Source organism: Girardinichthys multiradiatus, chromosome X (assembly GCF_021462225.1).
Source record: "Girardinichthys multiradiatus isolate DD_20200921_A chromosome X, DD_fGirMul_XY1, whole genome shotgun sequence".
Classification (NCBI taxonomy): domain Eukaryota; kingdom Metazoa; phylum Chordata; class Actinopteri; order Cyprinodontiformes; family Goodeidae; genus Girardinichthys; species Girardinichthys multiradiatus.
The window spans coordinates 21301109-21319557 of record NC_061817.1 but is presented as its reverse complement, the minus strand read 5'-3'; the positions used below and the strand labels follow the sequence as shown (position 1 = coordinate 21319557).

At 39.6% G+C, this 18449-nt stretch overlaps 1 protein-coding gene across 5 annotated transcripts in view; it reads left to right on the top strand.

Moving 5' to 3' along the window:
- LOC124862752 (centrosomal protein of 112 kDa-like) overlaps positions 1 to 18449 on the top strand; it is a 194053-nt gene that overhangs the window by 102307 nt on the left and 73297 nt on the right. For all 5 annotated transcript variants that reach the window (XR_007036996.1, XM_047356857.1, XM_047356856.1 and 2 more), the window contains one exon: positions 7797 to 8027. Coding sequence is in view for 4 of the 5 variants with exons in the window: in XM_047356857.1 (XP_047212813.1) it covers positions 7797 to 8027 (231 nt within the window). In the remaining variant the exon portion in view is untranslated. The remainder of the gene's footprint in view (positions 1 to 7796; positions 8028 to 18449) is intronic.

The window sequence follows — 18449 nt, the reverse complement described above, 5'->3', positions numbered from 1 at the left end:
GCGCTCTCCAGCCTGGGTAATAGATTGGAGCTCTGTGGGAAGCTATTTGATAAACCAGCCCCCAACTGGGATTGTGTTTGACTCGTCAGGCTTCGTGAAGAAATGAAATTTGTCAGCATGCAAAATTTTTATTTACTGGACCTTGGCTGGAGATATAAATTTGGGAAAGGAGATACTTGGCAATAATATTTTTGGTTTATTCTGAAGAGAAGTGAAAACTGTTTACGGTTAGTTACTCTAAGCTTTTGTTAGATGAAAATAAAAAGTTTCACAGAAAAGAATTTTTTGTTCTTAATTAAATTTTATAAGTCATTTCAATTTGTTTTTCTTTTTTTAAGAAATTGTGTTTTAACACTACTTCTTGTAGACACACTCAGGCAGTAATAACAGTATATCTCTTTAAAAACACAGTCCGTTGTCCCCGTTCATGATCTGATATTCCAGGGGAGCATTATTTTCACAACATGTAAATGTAGGACCACTTGTGAGGGTGTGATTTCTGGAGATGCCGTCACCACACGACGCGTCTGCTCACAACAAACCGCCTCACCCGTGTCAAAGTGACGTACGGTTTGACGACTCTCGGCATCTGACGGGGTGGGTGACTGAAAACAAACTTCCCCCAGTCCTCATTTCATATTCTCAGTTCCTGTTGTTTGCCTGTGCAGGCTTTTAAAGAAACAATCTGACGCCTCTCTAATGTCAAAATTGGCATTTCAGGCCATAAAAAGAAGGAAAATACAATGACGGGTTCTCTGTCACTGATAACTGGGTGCAGACATTTAAAGTTTGCATGCAGAGCCCGTTTTAAGCCCCTGAGAACACTGAAAGCGTTGTCTTGCATCGTCTCTGCTTGTCTTCATTGTTAATAAGTCCAAAGTTGGCAGAGAAAGAGAACAGCCAACGTCAGTGACACCTTTCCAGGATGAGTAATACCTGCTCATCCCCTTGTTGTGGCGAAGTGCTAATAAACAGAGCTGAAAAACTTGAACAGGGACACAACCTCATCCCACCAGACTGCGTCAGTCAGCAACGCATTGGAAAGGCTGCATCACCCATCTGTTGTGCAAATGGGGTTTCTACATCATTTAACACACTTCTAAACTGTCATTTCTTATTATTTGTTGTTCAGAAAATTAATCAGAGTTGTAATTTAGTGTTTTGGTGCTTTTTTTGTGCTTTCGGTCATTAGTCTATAATATTGAAATATCTCGGTGTCTGCAGCCAGCTGTGTGTGTTTCTGTTAGTTGATCAATGCCCCCCAGAGGATGAATTGGTGTCCTAATGTGTTTTGGGTTTCCAACACCAGCAACATACATTCCTGATACCTGATTTTAACCCCATCTTTCTCCGAACCATGTCATATTTTCCCACATTCCAGTAAATCGTGTTTTTTCTGTCTGGTTAAAACGTCTACACAATAACTTGCTTGACTCATACATGTTTCAATGGTAATTAAAATTGAGTTTTAGTGGATACATAGTTTTGATTTCAGGGATTAATGTGTGTGCTATTATTCCCGTCGCCCTGATGTGGTTGTGGAGTTTCCGAATTCGCAAGCATTTGTGAGAATTTTCAGTAAAAAAAAATAATGAGGGCCCAACCTCCAATCTATCCATGGTTTCCACGAATACCTATAAGATTTGAGGTCAAAAACTTCCATTCTTGGTCAAAATATATACTTAAATACACTCGTAGATTGTATGTTTCTTCATTTGCTTGTTCCGTCAACTATCGTATCTTTTATTTTTATTTCTAGGCGGCACTGTTAGCATTGGTTGTATTTCTGGCTAAGCAATTCCGATGTCATTCCGATACTTCTGTAGTTAATTTAGGAAATAAAAATCGAAATGTTCTTGTTTCATTATCCTCTAACAGCTCAGTCATCACAGGAAAGTTTATATAACAAGGTTTGACTTGGAAATAGGGCTTTAAACCATAGGATGCCAAATTTAACCTGTACCTCTTAAGCAAAGTAGGTTCTCTTCAGAAAAGTGCGCTGCATCGACTCCTGCACTTGTCGTCTGCCCTCTGGTGGACGGTCAAAGTCCAGTATGGCTCCAAACACCTTTCATGAAACAGAGTTTTCACAGAGTACAAAGTCCTTTGTTCAAATGCTTGCAGGAAATAAAGGGTGAAGAGAATATTATTTTTCAAAGTTAGTCATTCAATGTTTTATTGAAAGTGTGTGTGTCAGTTGTGATACACTTGTGTGGATCAGACCAGTTGATTTCTGTCAATTGATTTTAAAGCATATTAGTTGGGAAAATATGAGAAATGCATGACCATAAACACTAAATGTATCAATTATGATCCAAAAATCCTGGTATTTACAAAGTCATGGTTTTGCTAAAGGCATCTATTGAGTTCAGTTTACTAAAGGGTCTAACGCATTGGGGGCTTGTGAAGCACTCGAAAATACGGCACTAATAATTTATTTCAATTATTATAACCCACACCAGCGACATGTGGACACCGTCCACCATTTCACAGTACTCTATTCCTCTGCACAGTCCTATTTCCAAGCACTATCCTATGCTTCAGTTGATATATAAGTTATGTACTAGGTATAAAGTAGGTAAGGTAAGGTATTGTCAATCAAAAGGATCCTAAAGGTCTTAAAGAGAAATAAATATAATAATTATAATAACAAATATTAAATATAATGGCAAAATTAATAATAGCTGGAAACCATTAAATGTAACTCATTGAAACCGTTTCTTAGATTTATAGCTCATCATTCATATTGTCGTCCACCTGCTCCTCCTCAAAGTCAGTGGATGGGTGTTATTTTTCTGGGTAAATCTTTCTCTTCTGAAAGATGGTTTACACCAACTGGACTTTAAATACAGAGAAAGTAGGAACTTTTTTGAGATGTTTTGACTCAATCGAGGTAAACAAAATTATGAGGCTTTCTTTCGTTTCTTTTTTTTTTTCTTTTTTGTGGTATTTTGTTTCCCAATGGTTTAAAATCCCGAGACGCGATTAAACCACATCAAATGAAAAGGATGATGACAGACTGTGTCAAAGCTGAGATAAAGAGGACAGCCTAGACTGGGATGGTCTCTGATGTGATGTCATTCTTGCATACAAATTGTTTTGTTGCTTGGTAACAAATTACTGTTTCACATACGCTGAAGGTCAGTTATGTTCTGACTACACAGCGTATTAAACGTTGCTGGGTCTCCCTCCATAATGTCTGATAATATTGAGTCTACTGACTGTCAGCCTACTGACCCAATAACTCTGAATCTTGTCTTTGCTGTTCATCGAACTTTTTCTTTAAAAGAGTTTATTTAGGTTTGAGCTCTGATGATTTGTGTTTCATTTTCTCCCCCTTGGGCCCAGTTCTGATCACAGCTGAACTCATCAGTGAACACTGATGCTCTGTGATGTGTGACAACATGCTTCCTTATAAACCATGAAGTCATTTATTATGTGCATACATCACACCTAGGATGGCAGCCAGATGCATATTTCACTGACTGACAGACGCGAGTAACTCACTGCCACGCTCAGCTGTGTCTCATACGCACAGTTTTAACTTTGAGATATGATATGTTGTGTAATTACAGTTATTAGCTTTCTGTTCTGTTGTACTAAAAATATTAAGCATGTTAAAGCAGGATTCAGCTTTTTTTTAGGATTGTATGTAGAAAGCAAAAAGTAGTGCATAATAGTGAAGTGAAAGGAAAATGATACATGTTTTTTTCCCCACTGTTAAACATGGTTGGTGACAGCATCATGATGTGGTAATGATTTTCTTCAGCAAGGGCAGGGATGGTGGTGACAGTTGATTGGAAGATAGATGGAGCAGCGGTTCCCCTTCCAGCAGGACAACCAAAATATGAGGAGTGGTTTAAATCAAAGCATTTCCATGTGTTAGAATGGCCCAGTCAAAGTCTAGACCTAAGTTAAAAGGGCAAATTTGAAAATTCATGTTTGACGGCATTCTTCATACAATCTGACTGTTTCTGAGCTCTTTGCAAAGAAGAGTTGGCAAAAATTTCAGTTTGTCGATGTGCAAACCAGGTAGAGACTATCTCTAATTGTTGCAAAAGATGTTTCTTCAAATTATTCACAGATCATGGTTCCACAATAAACACGTGACCACGAACGATCACTTTGTTCTTTCACATCATGCAACTCGATCCGCCAAGATCACAAGCCTTGGGCGCTTTCTGACCATGCAGTTGAGGTTGCGAAAACAAAAGGACTAGCAGCATTCACCTACGTAAGACAGCGCTGAGCTCTGTGTCATGATGCTCATGCATGATGTCCAGGTTCATTCCGTGCTTTAGATACAAGCAAAGTTGTTGTGCAACATCCCAAGCATGTTATGCAATCCTGTATTACACTAAAAGTTCAGAACGATTCATGGCTGGTTGATCAGTAGCGTGATATTGGTGGGTCGACTTTAACCCCCAGTTCTTCTTGGTATGTGGAGGAGTTTTAAACACATAGATCGTGGAACAAAAGGATGATCTGACTCAGGGGCTCCTGAAGACAAATGCACACCACCCTTTTTTTGATTTTGATTTTAAAACAAATTGTATATGCATATACAGGTCCTTCTCAAAATATTAGCATATTGTGATAAAGTTCATTATTTTCCATAATGTCATGATGAAAATTTAACATTCATATATTTTAGATTCATGGCACACTAACTGAAATATTTCAGGTCTTTTATTGTCTTAATACGGATGATTTTGGCATACAGCTCATGAAAACCCAAAATTCCTATCTCACAAAATTAGCATATCATTAAAAGGGTCTCTAAACGAGCTATGAACCTAATCATCTGAATCAACGAGTTAACTCTAAACACCTGCAAAATATTCCTGAGGCCTTTAAAACTCCCAGCCTGGTTCATCACTCAAAACCCCAATCATGGGTAAGACTGCCGACCTGACTGCTGTCCAGAAGGCCACTATTGACACCCTCAAGCAAGAGGGTAAGACACAGAAAGACATTTCTGAACGAATAGGCTGTTCCCAGAGTGCTGTATCAAGGCACCTCAGTGGAAAGTCTGTGGGAAGGAAAAAGTGTGGCAGAAAACGCTGCACAACGAGAAGAGGTGACCGGACTCTGAGGAAGATTGTGGAGAAGGGCCGATTCCAGACCTTGGGGGACCTGCGGAAACAGTGGACTGAGTCTGGAGTAGAAACATCCAGAGCCACCGTGCACAGGCGTGTGCAGGAAATGGGCTACAGGTGCCGCATTCCCCAGGTCAAGCCACTTTTGAACCACAAACAGCGGCAGAAGCGCCTGACAGAGAAGCAGCATTGGACTGTTGCTCAGTGGTCCAAAGTACTTTTTTCAGATGAAAGCAAATTCTGCATGTCATTCGGAAATCAAGGTGCCAGAGTCTGGAGGAAGACTGGGGAGAAGGAAATGCCAAAATGCCAGAAGTCCAGTGTCAAGTACCCACAGTCAGTGATGGTCTGGGGTGCCGTGTCAGCTGCTGGTGTTGGTCCACTGTGTTTTATCAAGGGCAGGGTCAATGCAGCTAGCTATCAGGAGATTTTGGAGCACTTCATGCTTCCATCTGCTGAAAAGCTTTATGGAGATGAAGATTTAATTTTCAGCACGACCTGGCACCTGCTCACAGTGCCAAAACCACTGGTAAATGGTTTACTGACCATGGTATCACTGTGCTCAATTGGCCTGCCAACTCTCCTGACCTGAACCCCATAGAGAATCTGTGGGATATTGTGAAGAGAACGTTGAGAGACTCAAGACCCAACACTCTGGATGAGCTAAAGGCCGCTATCGAAGCATCCTGGGCCTCCATAAGACCTCAGCAGTGCCACAGGCTGATTGCCTCCATGCCACGCCGCATTGAAGCAGTCATTTCTGCCAAAGGATTCCCGACCAAGTATTGAGTGCATAACTGTACATGATTATTTGAAGGTTGACGTTTTTTGTATTAAAAACACTTTTCTTTTATTGGTCGGATGAAATATGCTAATTTTGTGAGATAGGAATTTTGGGTTTTCATGAGCTGTATGCCAAAATCATCCGTATTAAGACAATAAAAGACCTGAAATATTTCAGTTAGTGTGCAATGAATCTAAAGTATATGAATGTTAAATTTTCATCATGACATTATGGAAAATAATTAACTTTATCACAATATGCTAATATTTTGAGAAGGACCTGTAGTCTTTCCCTTCACAATAATGCAGTTTATTTGTGCTGATATATGACATAAAATCTAAATAAAATGATGAAGTCCGTGATTGTTCCATGAGGAAATATGAATACTTTTGTAAGGCACTATATCTGATTATTTCATCTATATAAATTAATCTATTCTAAGTTGTTGCTGTACCAAAAGCAGACTTCCTTCATGAGTTTCCTATATGTCAATGCTGGGATTTCTGCTCTGCAAGCTTATTTACTTAATTATTAAGATACTTTAAAAAAAATCAAAATCAACCCAAACGGAGAATTTTAATGCGTTAAAAACTCCCGAGGGCTCACATCGGATTGCTTCTTGCCCTTGATTGCAAGAGCAGAGAAAATTGCGAACGATCACACAGAATTTAGGGGACAAGATTTCATGTTTGTTTTCTTTGAATTTGCTGCTTGTTATTCCTCAGTGTGTGACAGCTAGACTACACGTCTTTCTACACACAACCGCGCACGAGGGGATCTGTCTGTGTGAATCAGTGCAGACAAAAGTGCGACTCGTAGCCACAGCTTCTGCTTGTTTGTGTGGCGCTCCTTTCAAGTCCCCTTTGCCTCTCCTCAGTGCCCCCTAAATAAAAAGCACTTCAGACACTCGCTGTCTGAGTGCCTTAACGGGGTGTTGTCCTGGGATTCCTGGGCCTTTCTGGCGGCTGGGGACCAAACTGGAGGCAGAGCACATGCTGTTAACCGAAGTAAGAACAAAGAGTGTGCAATATCTGGGGAATAGGTGCAATACAGGTATGTTGGAGTGAAAGACTGCCCTTCATCTTAGACTTCTCAACACTTCACTAATAGTTACTGCTCATTGCTTCCAATTGGTGGAGCCATCCTAGAAGGCCTTTAAGTTTGAGGTGTTTATCTTCATGTAGTACAATTACTTTGAGTATTTGAGGCCATCTTATTACTCTAGCCTAATGTCAAGAAGTCAGTGTTCCATATGAGAACAAATATTCTCTCTATGGATGTTTACAATTTGCAATTATTACTCCCTGTGCCACGTTTCCTTCAAAACAGTCTCCATCGTCCTAATCATGGGATGTTTAGTGTTTTTTTGTTTCTTCTTGATATTCTCCAAACTCCAAAGTTCGTGCTCCAGCAGCACATGTCAGACCGGTTTATTTTCACAGTTTTTGGGACCACTCGCTTGTGCTTATTAGCATTTGCACTATGTTATGTTTAACTCCCCCTGGCAACACCATTAAACATGCTCTTCTGAAAAAAAGTTGATGCTGAGACGTTCAAAAAAGTGGGAGTTAGAGTGAGAAGTCGGTTCGCTGCAGAGGCCACCACCCACATCAACACAGAGTTAAGTGGAAGCCTTTAAATTTGTTTTAGAAAGGGTCAGAAACAGAGATTGTCAACAGAGGCGCTCCCTCACTCTGATACTGTATCTAATTATCTCTTTCCATCAGCCCACCTCTTTCCTCAAACATTACTCTTTCAGTTAAATCAGTAAATGAACTAAATGTTCAGACTTTCTACTTTACAAAACACAAACTTAAAGAATTTGTCATTTAAAATAGCTTGTTCTGCGCTGATTAAATAGGAAAATGACTGTCATTTTCCTCAACCCGATGCATTTTTCTATCATTCTGCAGACAATTTCTGATTTGGAGGCCCAGGTGTCAAGTCTACATGAGGAGCTTCAGCAGGTCCATGCACTGCACAAGCAAAAGCTGGCGGAGATGGCGTTGCTTCAGGAGGAAGAGAGGCAAAAAGCGAGCCTCAATAAGGAGGCATCGATGCAGCAGCTGCGCTCCGACATGGAACGGATTGCCAACGACCTCAAGAGGAGCCACCAGCAGGAGATGGATGCCACTCTTCATAAGGTAAATATGGGAAATAATGTTCAGTATTTAATTAGGATTTAAAAAAGATGTATCTACACGAAGTAGTCCAAATAGTGAAGGTAAAGGATAAGGACAAATGGTTGTCCCAGTTTTTTACAAGCTAAAATCTGAAAAGTGGGCATGTATTTGTCTTCAGGAGTCTTTACTCTGATACCACTATTAGAGTCCTCCAATGCTTATTTTAATCTCAGTTTAAACCAAGAAAAAAAAATCGACTGTAAAACTATTAGCGTTTGTGGCCCTTATGGAGAGGGTAAGAAGAAAGTCATTGTTGAAACACAATCATGATATTTATAGTTTGCAGATTGGTAAAGACATATAGGGGACACAGCTAATGTGTGAGGACATGCACTGGTTAGTTGAGAATGTAAAAAAATGGAACACTTTGGCCTACATGGAAAATGTTGTGTCGAAAGACGGGGACAGGGGCCGAGGTTCACCTTCTAGCAGGAGGACGACCTTGAATATACAGCCAGAGCTACATTAGAATGGTTTAGATCAGGGGTGCCCAAACCCAGTCCTCAAGAACTACTGTCCTGCAGCTTTTGGATGTATCCCATCTCCAACACACCCAAATCCAATGAATGTCTCCTTACCAGGCATTTGCAGGGCTGAATGACTGAATGCTGATGAGGGAATTCAGCCATTTATAAGCCAAACGTGTAGAATTGTACATTCTGTTTTCTGGCTTCAAAGTTCAGTCTTGCAAATTCATTCATTAAACTATCCAAGCTCTTCTGCAAAATTACCCAATTATGTCTGCTTTCACAAGCTGAAACACACAGTGCTCACAAGATGGCTCTATAGTCGAGAATATGTATAAATTTCAAGTTAACTCAAAGCATCAATGTCATCCTTCATCAGCCATTTATATTAAAACACTCTTGCACAAAACCCTTGTCTCTACACTACAGTGTGACAATCATTTGGGTGAGAAGTGGACTTAGTTTTGGTTTGTGCAGCCATAGCAGTCTCCCCCTCCTGGTCAATTGACAGAATGCAACCTATATGTGCTCCCAACTGGCACACCTCACCAATACCACCTCCCAAATATCAAATTGGTCCATTATATACAGTATTTTGACATGAAATCAAACAAAGTGTAAAAAAAAAAAAGATTAATTTTCTGAAGCATTTGTTATTTTTATCTGTGCTCTTTCAGTCTTCGGTGGTCCTCTTCACTTCCAGCCAACGTTCATTCTGACACATGCATTTACACTGGCCATTGAACCTCTTTACCAGTGGCTGTGGAGTAGAGCTGACATCCAGCTTTACATTTTACAACTTTGGAAATCTTGCAAGTACTTTTATTACAGTGTTCACACCCTTTGAATTTTTTCATATTTGGTCAGTTAACCACCACAAACTTCTATTTTATTGGGATTTTTTGTAATAGGCCAACAAACAATCACAATATTATTGTGATGTGGAAGAAAATGAATATATGTTTTTCTTTTTTTGTGAATTAAAGTGTGGTGTGTCATTTGCATTCAGGCCAGATTAGTCATTACTTAGTAGACCGACCTTTTACAGTTACATTCAAGTTGCAACCTGCTGAAATTATCATTTGCACATCTTCTTATCTTCTTTGTACTCTCACGTTCATCGTTATCTCAATAAGAACCACCAAATATCATCATAACATTTCATTAATGCTCTTCTGGCCTGGCCTGTCAGTTTAGGTGGCGCCCATATCCAAGGAGGTTTGCAGTGGTGTCATACACTGGGAAATGTTCATAGCTTGGGGTTTTGGCTTTAAACATTATGTTTGTTTTTTAACCAGGCCTTAATTCATCCTGAGATTAAATGAACACATGTGCGCTCTGTTTATTAGTTAGGTAAGCCTTTGGTTGCAGTGGATTTTATTTAGGAGTGTCATAAGAAAAGGGGCTGAAGACATATGCAAAGCACACATTTATTAGGTTTTCATTTGTTACAAGTGGAAACAGTGCATCACTTTGCTCACAAATATGCACTACCTTGTGTTGGTTTGTCACAAAGGTCCCAATAAAACATTAAACGTTGTGATTGTTACATGACAAAAATGTAAAATAGTACAAAGGGTGAGGATATTTTAACCATCCACTGTATATCCTCATTCTTTTCTTTTCTTTCTATCCTTTTTTCTGCTTTTTCCACCTTTGTAACTGAACCCAAATTGCAAAATCGCTCGTAATCTTTTACTAGTCCAGCAGGAAGCTGACCTAAGGTGGTGTTGATCGGAACCTAATCCCTCTACAGGGCCCATCAAAGAGAGCATTTTTCATTAGACCCCAGCCCACGTCAGCTGCACAGCATTAGCACCGGAATGCACGTTCCTCCTAAGTATTGAGGTGCCATTTTGGCTCCATATGGCACCCAGAACTGAGAGTGTGACAGAAATCCTGATAAAGGGTCTCATGTTTTGTTTTTAGGTATGTGAAAGCTGTTTTGTTGCTAACAGTTAGTTTATCTCTTTCTCTCTCGCATCTTTTTTTTTTTTGTGTACGCAAGGAGAAGCAAGCCACAGTTGTCAGGCAATCTGGAGAGGATTCAAAGCAGTGCTGCCGTGTGTTGAACTCTGACTGATAGATAACGCTACCCGCTGTGTGCTAGTTTCACTTTTTACAAGTGAGATTAATGAGTTCTGCCTCCCTTTTTAGCAGCTGAAAGAGGTTGCTTCTAAAAATAAATCCTAAGGAAAAGGTTGAACATCACTTTTTTTTTTGCTTTTTCTGTACTTTCTAATCTTTTTCCAAGTTTGACTTCAGATGAGGGAAGAAAAAACTTTCACTTTGTCGTTGCACCAGTGGGACTGAAGTCAGTCAGGCCTCAGATCCATATTGACTCGAATGCCCTGTTTTGTAAGCTAAAAGTTTCTCAGTCTCTTGATGCCAACAGAAATGCTGTCCTATGCAGTCCACTTTGCTCTTGGAAGTAGAAGCAGGGCAGCTTTTCTCCGCTCACTTTTTCCTAAACACATCTTCGAGATTTGGATAGAAAAAAGGCAGGGGAAAAAAACATTAAATCCATGAATGGATTCTCATCAAAGACCCATGAGTTTAAGGGATAGGCAGAGGAGAGAAAAGAGATGGCTGGGTGTTGTGGTGGATGTTATTGGGAGTATACTGTCAAAGCTTTCAGAATTAAATAATGTGAAACAGAAGAATCAGAGGAAATAAGACCAGACTGTGAGATAGTCCCACACATTTGATCTGCTCTGGAAAGAAAGCAGAGGGAAAACTGATGCAGGCAGGCTGAGGGAAAGTTACAACGCTTTTAAAGTTTATCTTTTTTGGTGTGTATCTGTGTGTGTGTGTGTGTGTGTGTGTGTGTTCCTGTCTTGCCATCACAGTGAGAACCATTTTCCCGATTTCACCATCAAATTGAGGACCGTTTGTACCAAAGTGAGGACATTTTGCTGGTCCTCACGACCTATTTTGCTAACGGTTAGGTTTAGGACTAAGGTGTGAATTGACTTTAGGTTAAGGTTAGGGTTAGGTAAGCACTGGTAATGGTTAGGTTTAGGGTTATTGTCAGGGTTAGGTCATAGAAAGGGTTGAAAATGACTGAAAATCAATGGAAGTCAATGGGAGTCAACACATGGTCCTCACTACATATAGCAAAACAAGAGTGTTTGTGTGTGTGTGTGTGTGTGTGTGTGTGTGTGTGTGTGTGTGCGTGCACATATGTTCTGGGGTGAGAATGAGTACACACAACCTCAGACCTCTCAATCACCCATGCTGCAATGAGGGGACTGCAAGACTGTCTCTGGGCCTGATAAAAACGCCTCATCTCCAGGCTACAGTGAGCAAGGATCCTGCCTCTCACCCACACCACTTCCTTATCTAATTTTCTTTTTCTGCTCCACACCTCTACCCTTCATCTTTATGTCTTCCCCCATATCCTTACCTCCTCCTTCAAGTTATGGCAAAGCTCAGAACATCAGGTGGCTGTCAGAACGCTGGTCTTCACCAGAAATCTGAGCTAGCCAGTTTGGAAGCACTTCTTAACCTGTATAATTGTATAAATTCACATTTTGCATACTTTTCCTGGCACATTAAAGAGAGTTGATGTTTCCAGTAAGCGTCTAACAGGACTCAAGAGTTTTGTTAGAGGAGGAAAACTTCTTTGAGCAACACAACAGTACAATTTGTGTCAAAACTAGAGAGTTGAGATAATGTGAGACAAAAGATCAAGCGACTTCAGGTCTGAGGAAATGAATAACGTCTGGAACTGTGAATTCATATTTACTCTCGGTCTGGAGAGGATGGCTCTTTGAACTGCCAGAGGAGATTAGATGGTAAAGAAAAAAAATCTCTGCGATGTTTGTGTATGACTTTGGGTGTGCATGTCAATGCAAGCCTGCTTACTTGTATTTGTCGAGTGCATTTGTTGCACTAATACTACATAGTTACCTAAAAAGAACCAGATTTTTATAGAATTAAATTGCCGACTTATGTGTCTGCATGAATTGCCCACAGTGCCAGATGACAGAAATAGTCCCGCTAACAGTTTCTAATTTATCCTAAAATGTGAGAAGATGTGTCTGTGCCTACTTTTACTTGAGATCAAGGGTCACCTGGTGGAAAAAAGTCAGTCAATGGCAGAGCTTATTTTTAGCTTTAAGTAGCTAACCCTTACTTCCCGTCCTACAGCCCAGTGTTGGCTTGTTGCACGTATAAAACCAAATTTTTTTTTTTTATAATGTCACAGGGTCTAATTGATTTTATTTAAAATATTCTTACTGTTGCTGAAATGCATAATGCTTGATCAAAATATAGAAAAAATACCCACTGAGTTTAGTAGTTGTTTTTAAGCATTTAATGCACAAACTATTAGACTTTCCTGTCATTCTACATTTAATAGTGTAACACTGGGAATCTAGCTAACTAATGTTAGCTGGATAAAAAGTAGGGGCTATCTGTCCAGGTATAGCCTGCAGTCGACTGATTAACCAACATATCAGCCATACATTTAAAGCAGCAGTATCTTAAAAAGTATTTTTTTCAGCCAGCTTACTGTCAATGTGCAGCAAAAGGTGAAGGAGGAGCAGTGCTGTCTCTATGCTCTAAACCAGGGTTTCCCAAACTTTTCAGCATTTGACCCCCAAAATGACATGAAATAATACATACAATTATTTCACTCTGTATGTATTTATTTAATAAATGCATATAGAGTGAAATAATTATATGTATTTTACTCATTCACTCATATCTTATACCGCTTCTTCCATAGTGGGTCACGGGGAAGCTGGTGCCTATCTCCAGCAGTCTATGGGCGACAGGCAGGGTACACCCTGGACAGGTCGCCAATCCATTGCAGGGCAAAACAGAGACATACAGGACAAACAACCATGCACACACTCAGTCACGCCTAAGGGCAATTTAGAGAAACCAATTAACCTAACAGTCATGTTTTTGGACTGTGGGAGGAAGCTGGAGTACCCGGTGAGAACCCACACATGCACGGGGAGAATATGCAGACTTCTAGCTGCAAGGCTACAGCGCTTCCAACTGCGCTACCGTGCAGCCTATATGTATTTTAATTATATGTATTTTAAATTAATTCATTTTTAAATTACATTTAATTTCAAAGCTATATTTAATTGACACAATTGTTTAATTATGCATTTCATAATTTAATAATATATTTAATTATTTAATGCATTAAATTAATAATTGGTACATTTATTGATTTCATGGGGCATTCACATTTATTTATTTCATAATATATTTATTTTTTTATTTATTTAATTTTGTCCCTTTTGACCCTCCATACACCTCAGAGGTCACATCACAATGATTCTGAATTTCATCTTGCTACCCTCCACTTGGTGACCTGCGACCCCCACTTTGGGAACCCCTGCTCTAAACAGTTGGATCAATCGCAGGTCCTTCTATCTCTGTCTCTGGCATCTCATTGAAGTTTTTCATGAGATCTAAATCCATCATTTTGGAAAACCTGGGTAAACCTTGATCTTAACTGTCTTAATGCTTGCCAGTGTCCCTTATGCTATTCATCTCATATATATGTATGAGATGTTTTTATCTCATTTTCACATGCTACATACAAGTTTACTCTAAAGGTTTTAGGTGCTTCAGTCTTGTAGCATGTCTGTTTTCTTCCACGCGTGTTATTATTGCCTATAGGTGGAACAGGAGCTGTGTTCTTCAGGCTTTTTAAGAGTTTTGACATACTTTCAGCGCCACTTGGGATTTTGGTTTTATTTTACTGTTAAATTCCTGCAAACACAGAAAACATTTACACTTTATATTTCAGAACAAATCTGTGTTTAAATGTTAGATGAGATCAGGTTTGCCTTCTAGAATTTTCAATACGAAGAAACAAGTTTTTAACCTTAGAAAGCTTGATGAGTGGAATGTAGCAATCTCTCGGTTTAGGTTTTAAAACATCCTGTAGGTTGTTTGCTTCAGGAAAACTGTTCGTTTATTACTTTTGTTTTAAGTGACCTGAGATGCCTCTGCTTTAACGCAGTTTTCCATGTGTGCATGCAGAATTCCCTCACACCTTCTTTTAATGCGGTTTGACGGATCGGATTTTAATGGGTTCTGAACTTTTTGTGTTTCTCTGCATATTTAGAACCGCACACGTTTGATCCAACCACCCAAGGTGGCTTTAGCGCTGATTTTGAGATCAGAACATACAGCTCTATTAAGATACTAGAATCTATGACTTTCTCCTCTTAATGTAATAAACATTCGGTACTCTTACTATAACTTAACTCGTCGCTGCTTTCTTTCTGCAGTTTGTCACCTTCACCTTGTAGTGGTTAATATTTCAGTGCTGCATTAATTGGAAATATTAGCCTTATGAATCATGTTACAGAGCATCTAAAGTAACAATGCAGAAACAAATCCTGAAATCAGACTAAATTTTCCTACATGTCTTTTAAAAAAATTCATTTGTTTTTTTTATTTGGCAAGAAGACTCAGAATGTCATCAATAGCTTACAAGTGATGCTTTGTCTCCTTATGCTAGCATTATTTTAATCCCAGCATGGATATGATGGTGGCATCACTTTATATCTTTAGTAATACTCTTCATTGCTGAATAAATAATAAAAATAAAAAGATGTATTAGGACTATTACAGCAATAATGTATGCAGATTCTCACAGCACAGTCTTCTAAGATGATACACACTGATTTTTATGATATCACACCAAAAGAAGTGTAAATCCTGCTAACTGAGTGTCTCCAGCAGCTCATTTGACCTTCTTAGTTGACAGGAGACACAGTGCAGTTTTAAAGTACCCATATTGCTTGTCACGTTACAACCACAAACTTGACTAGGATATGAGTTTATTGGGATTTGGTCTGATAAAACAGCACAGACTTGGGCATAATGTGAAGTAGAGGTATACACGGGATACATTGTTTGTTGTTTTGTTTTGAGCCTCTTACCTTTTGCTGTAATTAAACAGGCAACTCTTTTCTGGTGTGTCTTTACCGACTTTGCCAATCTAGAAACTGAAATTTCTGCCTGTTCCTACTTGGAAAACCTTAAGCTCTAGCAGACTGAATGGACAGTTTCTTCAAGTCTTGCCATCGAGTTTTAATTGGATTTAGGTCTGGACTTTAACTGGGCCATTCTAACACATGCATATACTCTGATATAAGCCATTGCATTGTAACTTTTGCTGTATGTACGCCCCAGTCTCAAGTCTTTATCAGCCAACAAGTTTTCCTCCAGTATTCAGCTCCAGTCATCTCCCCATAAACTCTGTTTCCCTGTCTTTCCTAAAGAAAATCCTCCCCACAGCATGATGCCGCCAACACCATGTTTCACAGTGGGGATGGTGTATTCAGTGAGAAACGGAAAAGTGCAATTTTGGACCTATATGACCAGAACACTTTAATCCACATGTTTGTTGTGTTCCCTACTTGTCTTGTGAGAAACTGCAAACACAACGTATGACTTTATTTCAATAATGGTTTTCTTATTGCTTAGTAAAAAAATGCTCAAATCCATACGTCCTTTTTCTTGCACTTCACGGTTGTGTGCCTGTTTGCACTGGTCTTACTCACAAAATGCTTTGAAGATTGTGATTGTAAAATGATGAAGTGTGAAAAGGTCCAAGGTGTGTGAATATTTTTGCAAGTTACTGTCATTGGCCAGTTCCAGCTTTGTGAGATTTTTTATTATAAAAAGGCCTCAGTGATATATGAATACATTTCATTGTGAATCAGGAGAACCTCCTTTGTTTGTTCCAGCTGGTAGTTTTACACTCTGTAGATCGGTTCGGATCAAACTGAGAAATCTGGACCATAAGAGTTAAATACAAAAGGTATGATTCCGTTATGTTACCCTGAACCTTTATCCCTCCAGAAAGCAATTAGCCTTAATCTTGATGTGTGTTTCTACTGCCACACAGATCTGAGTTGTTTGTGTAGATCGGTCTGGGGATGCTTGGAGACTGGCTTCTCCTCAGTAAATTAAAATATAAACATTTTTGTACCATGGATACTACTAAAATTTTGTCAAATTACTCTAAACTCCCTGCGAAGGTGTGACTAATGAGTTAATAATAAAAAAAAAATCCACATTTACTGAGGAGAGATTGCAACCTGGTGTTCTTCAGTCTGGAACATTTACTTCTGAAGCCCCTGGTTGTGGTTGTTCTTATTTGTGCTTTAGAACATAAACCCCAAAATAGTGCTTTGAATGGAGGGCTTACTTTCTCCACTGGTCCACAGCAGATGTCAGTGCCTTAAAATTCAAGTTTAAACTCAAAATATTTTGAATTATAATGATGAAAAAAAATAATTCAGTCTGAAATGCTTACTCCTTACCCTGCACAAAACTCCATCCTAAAGTTTGTGGTCAATGAAAAAGTACTACTTTCCAACCAAGGTGTTGTTCTTGGCTAGATGTCCTGTTTGATGAAAAGGGTTCTGAAACTGTGCCTGCCACATTTACAAATACCTGTCTCACTCTATTTGTTGTCCTAAATGCAAGCATGACTTTGTAGTTTACAAGCCAGGATTTAGAAGGTTAAACTAAAGTGCTGTTTATGTCATTAACATCCAGATGAATCCATTAAGCTTTGATCCTGACCCGCCTGAGACATTCACTCCTTCTGCCAGAAGGTGGTGGTACGAGGTTGTTGTCATTGTTGTCGTCATAGGTATGTCTTTGCCGCAGCTGACTTAATAGTTTGGTCTCCTGCCATTTGGAGATACACCAAATCATATTATTCAGTCGGTCATGGATTAGGTGAAGAGGAGAAAAACATTGGCTGGGGGATGATCAAAGTGGGCCCACATTCAGCTTACACTGACAGACTTACTGCCAGACAATAAAACAGGGGAGGCAAAGCGAGGAATCTGATTTTAGGGCAGAAACTTTATTGTGTTTGTTAAAGGGTGTCCAGTTTATTAGCTCCTTATGTTTAAACTTATGTTGCGTTGTGTATATTTGCACATGCTCAGACCACGTGAGCCTATTTGCCTGTTCAGTACACCAATACGGCCAAACAGCAGAGAAAAAGAAAGGGAAAGGGAGAGAGTGAGTCAGACTGCAGATGAAAGAGTCAAAGTAAAGGCTCTGCCGTCCCCCCAAAAAAAACATTACAGCTCCCTTGCTCACTTTCTGAAGTCATCCAAGAGGAGGGAGGGAAGTGACACACTTTCTCAATCGCATTAAGACATGGCATCAGGCAGCTCCCATCATGTCGCATGCTACAGATTACACTTTGGTTTGAAGTGGAGTTTTAAGTGGGACATGATGCTTTTTTTTCTGCGTTGCATTCAGAATTCCTCTCAAAACCAGCCTGCATCCGAACATCAGGACTGTTTACTGATCAAAGCAGGGATTGGGATATAAATGGATAGAAAGCGAGGTCGACCTGCACTTTAAAAGCAGATACCCAGAATATCATCATGCTCGAGTCTATGTTCATTGGCTGTTTGAATCGAAATACTACATACAATTAGCAGAAAGCATGACAACACATTTTTTTTAAACATCTGACCACCTGTCTGACCGTCTGATTCAGCAGCATTTAAAGCCTCTAGCAAAAAGCAAAATTTCACCCTTGACCTTATGATGCAGGTTAGATATCAAGTCTTTTCACACTAATGGAAATGGGCATAATTGGTTTTCTGACTTCAAGACGTATCTGTGTATAATCACTGAACATTTGCTATGTGTGGAGCATTTGATGTATGTTTATCTGTGTACGCCTGCTTCTGTTCGTGCTCGTGATACATTATTTTTGCACTCTGCACAACGAAGCACTGACACTGAGCAGCGTGCATGAAGCAAATCACTACTGACAGACATTGATGGCAAACTGTGAAATGCAAAATAAAGCCTCTTGTCATTACAGCACCAACTCCCCTCTCTTGCACAGTCTCTCAAAGATGCGCGGGCAAAGACGACGACGATGATTACAGAC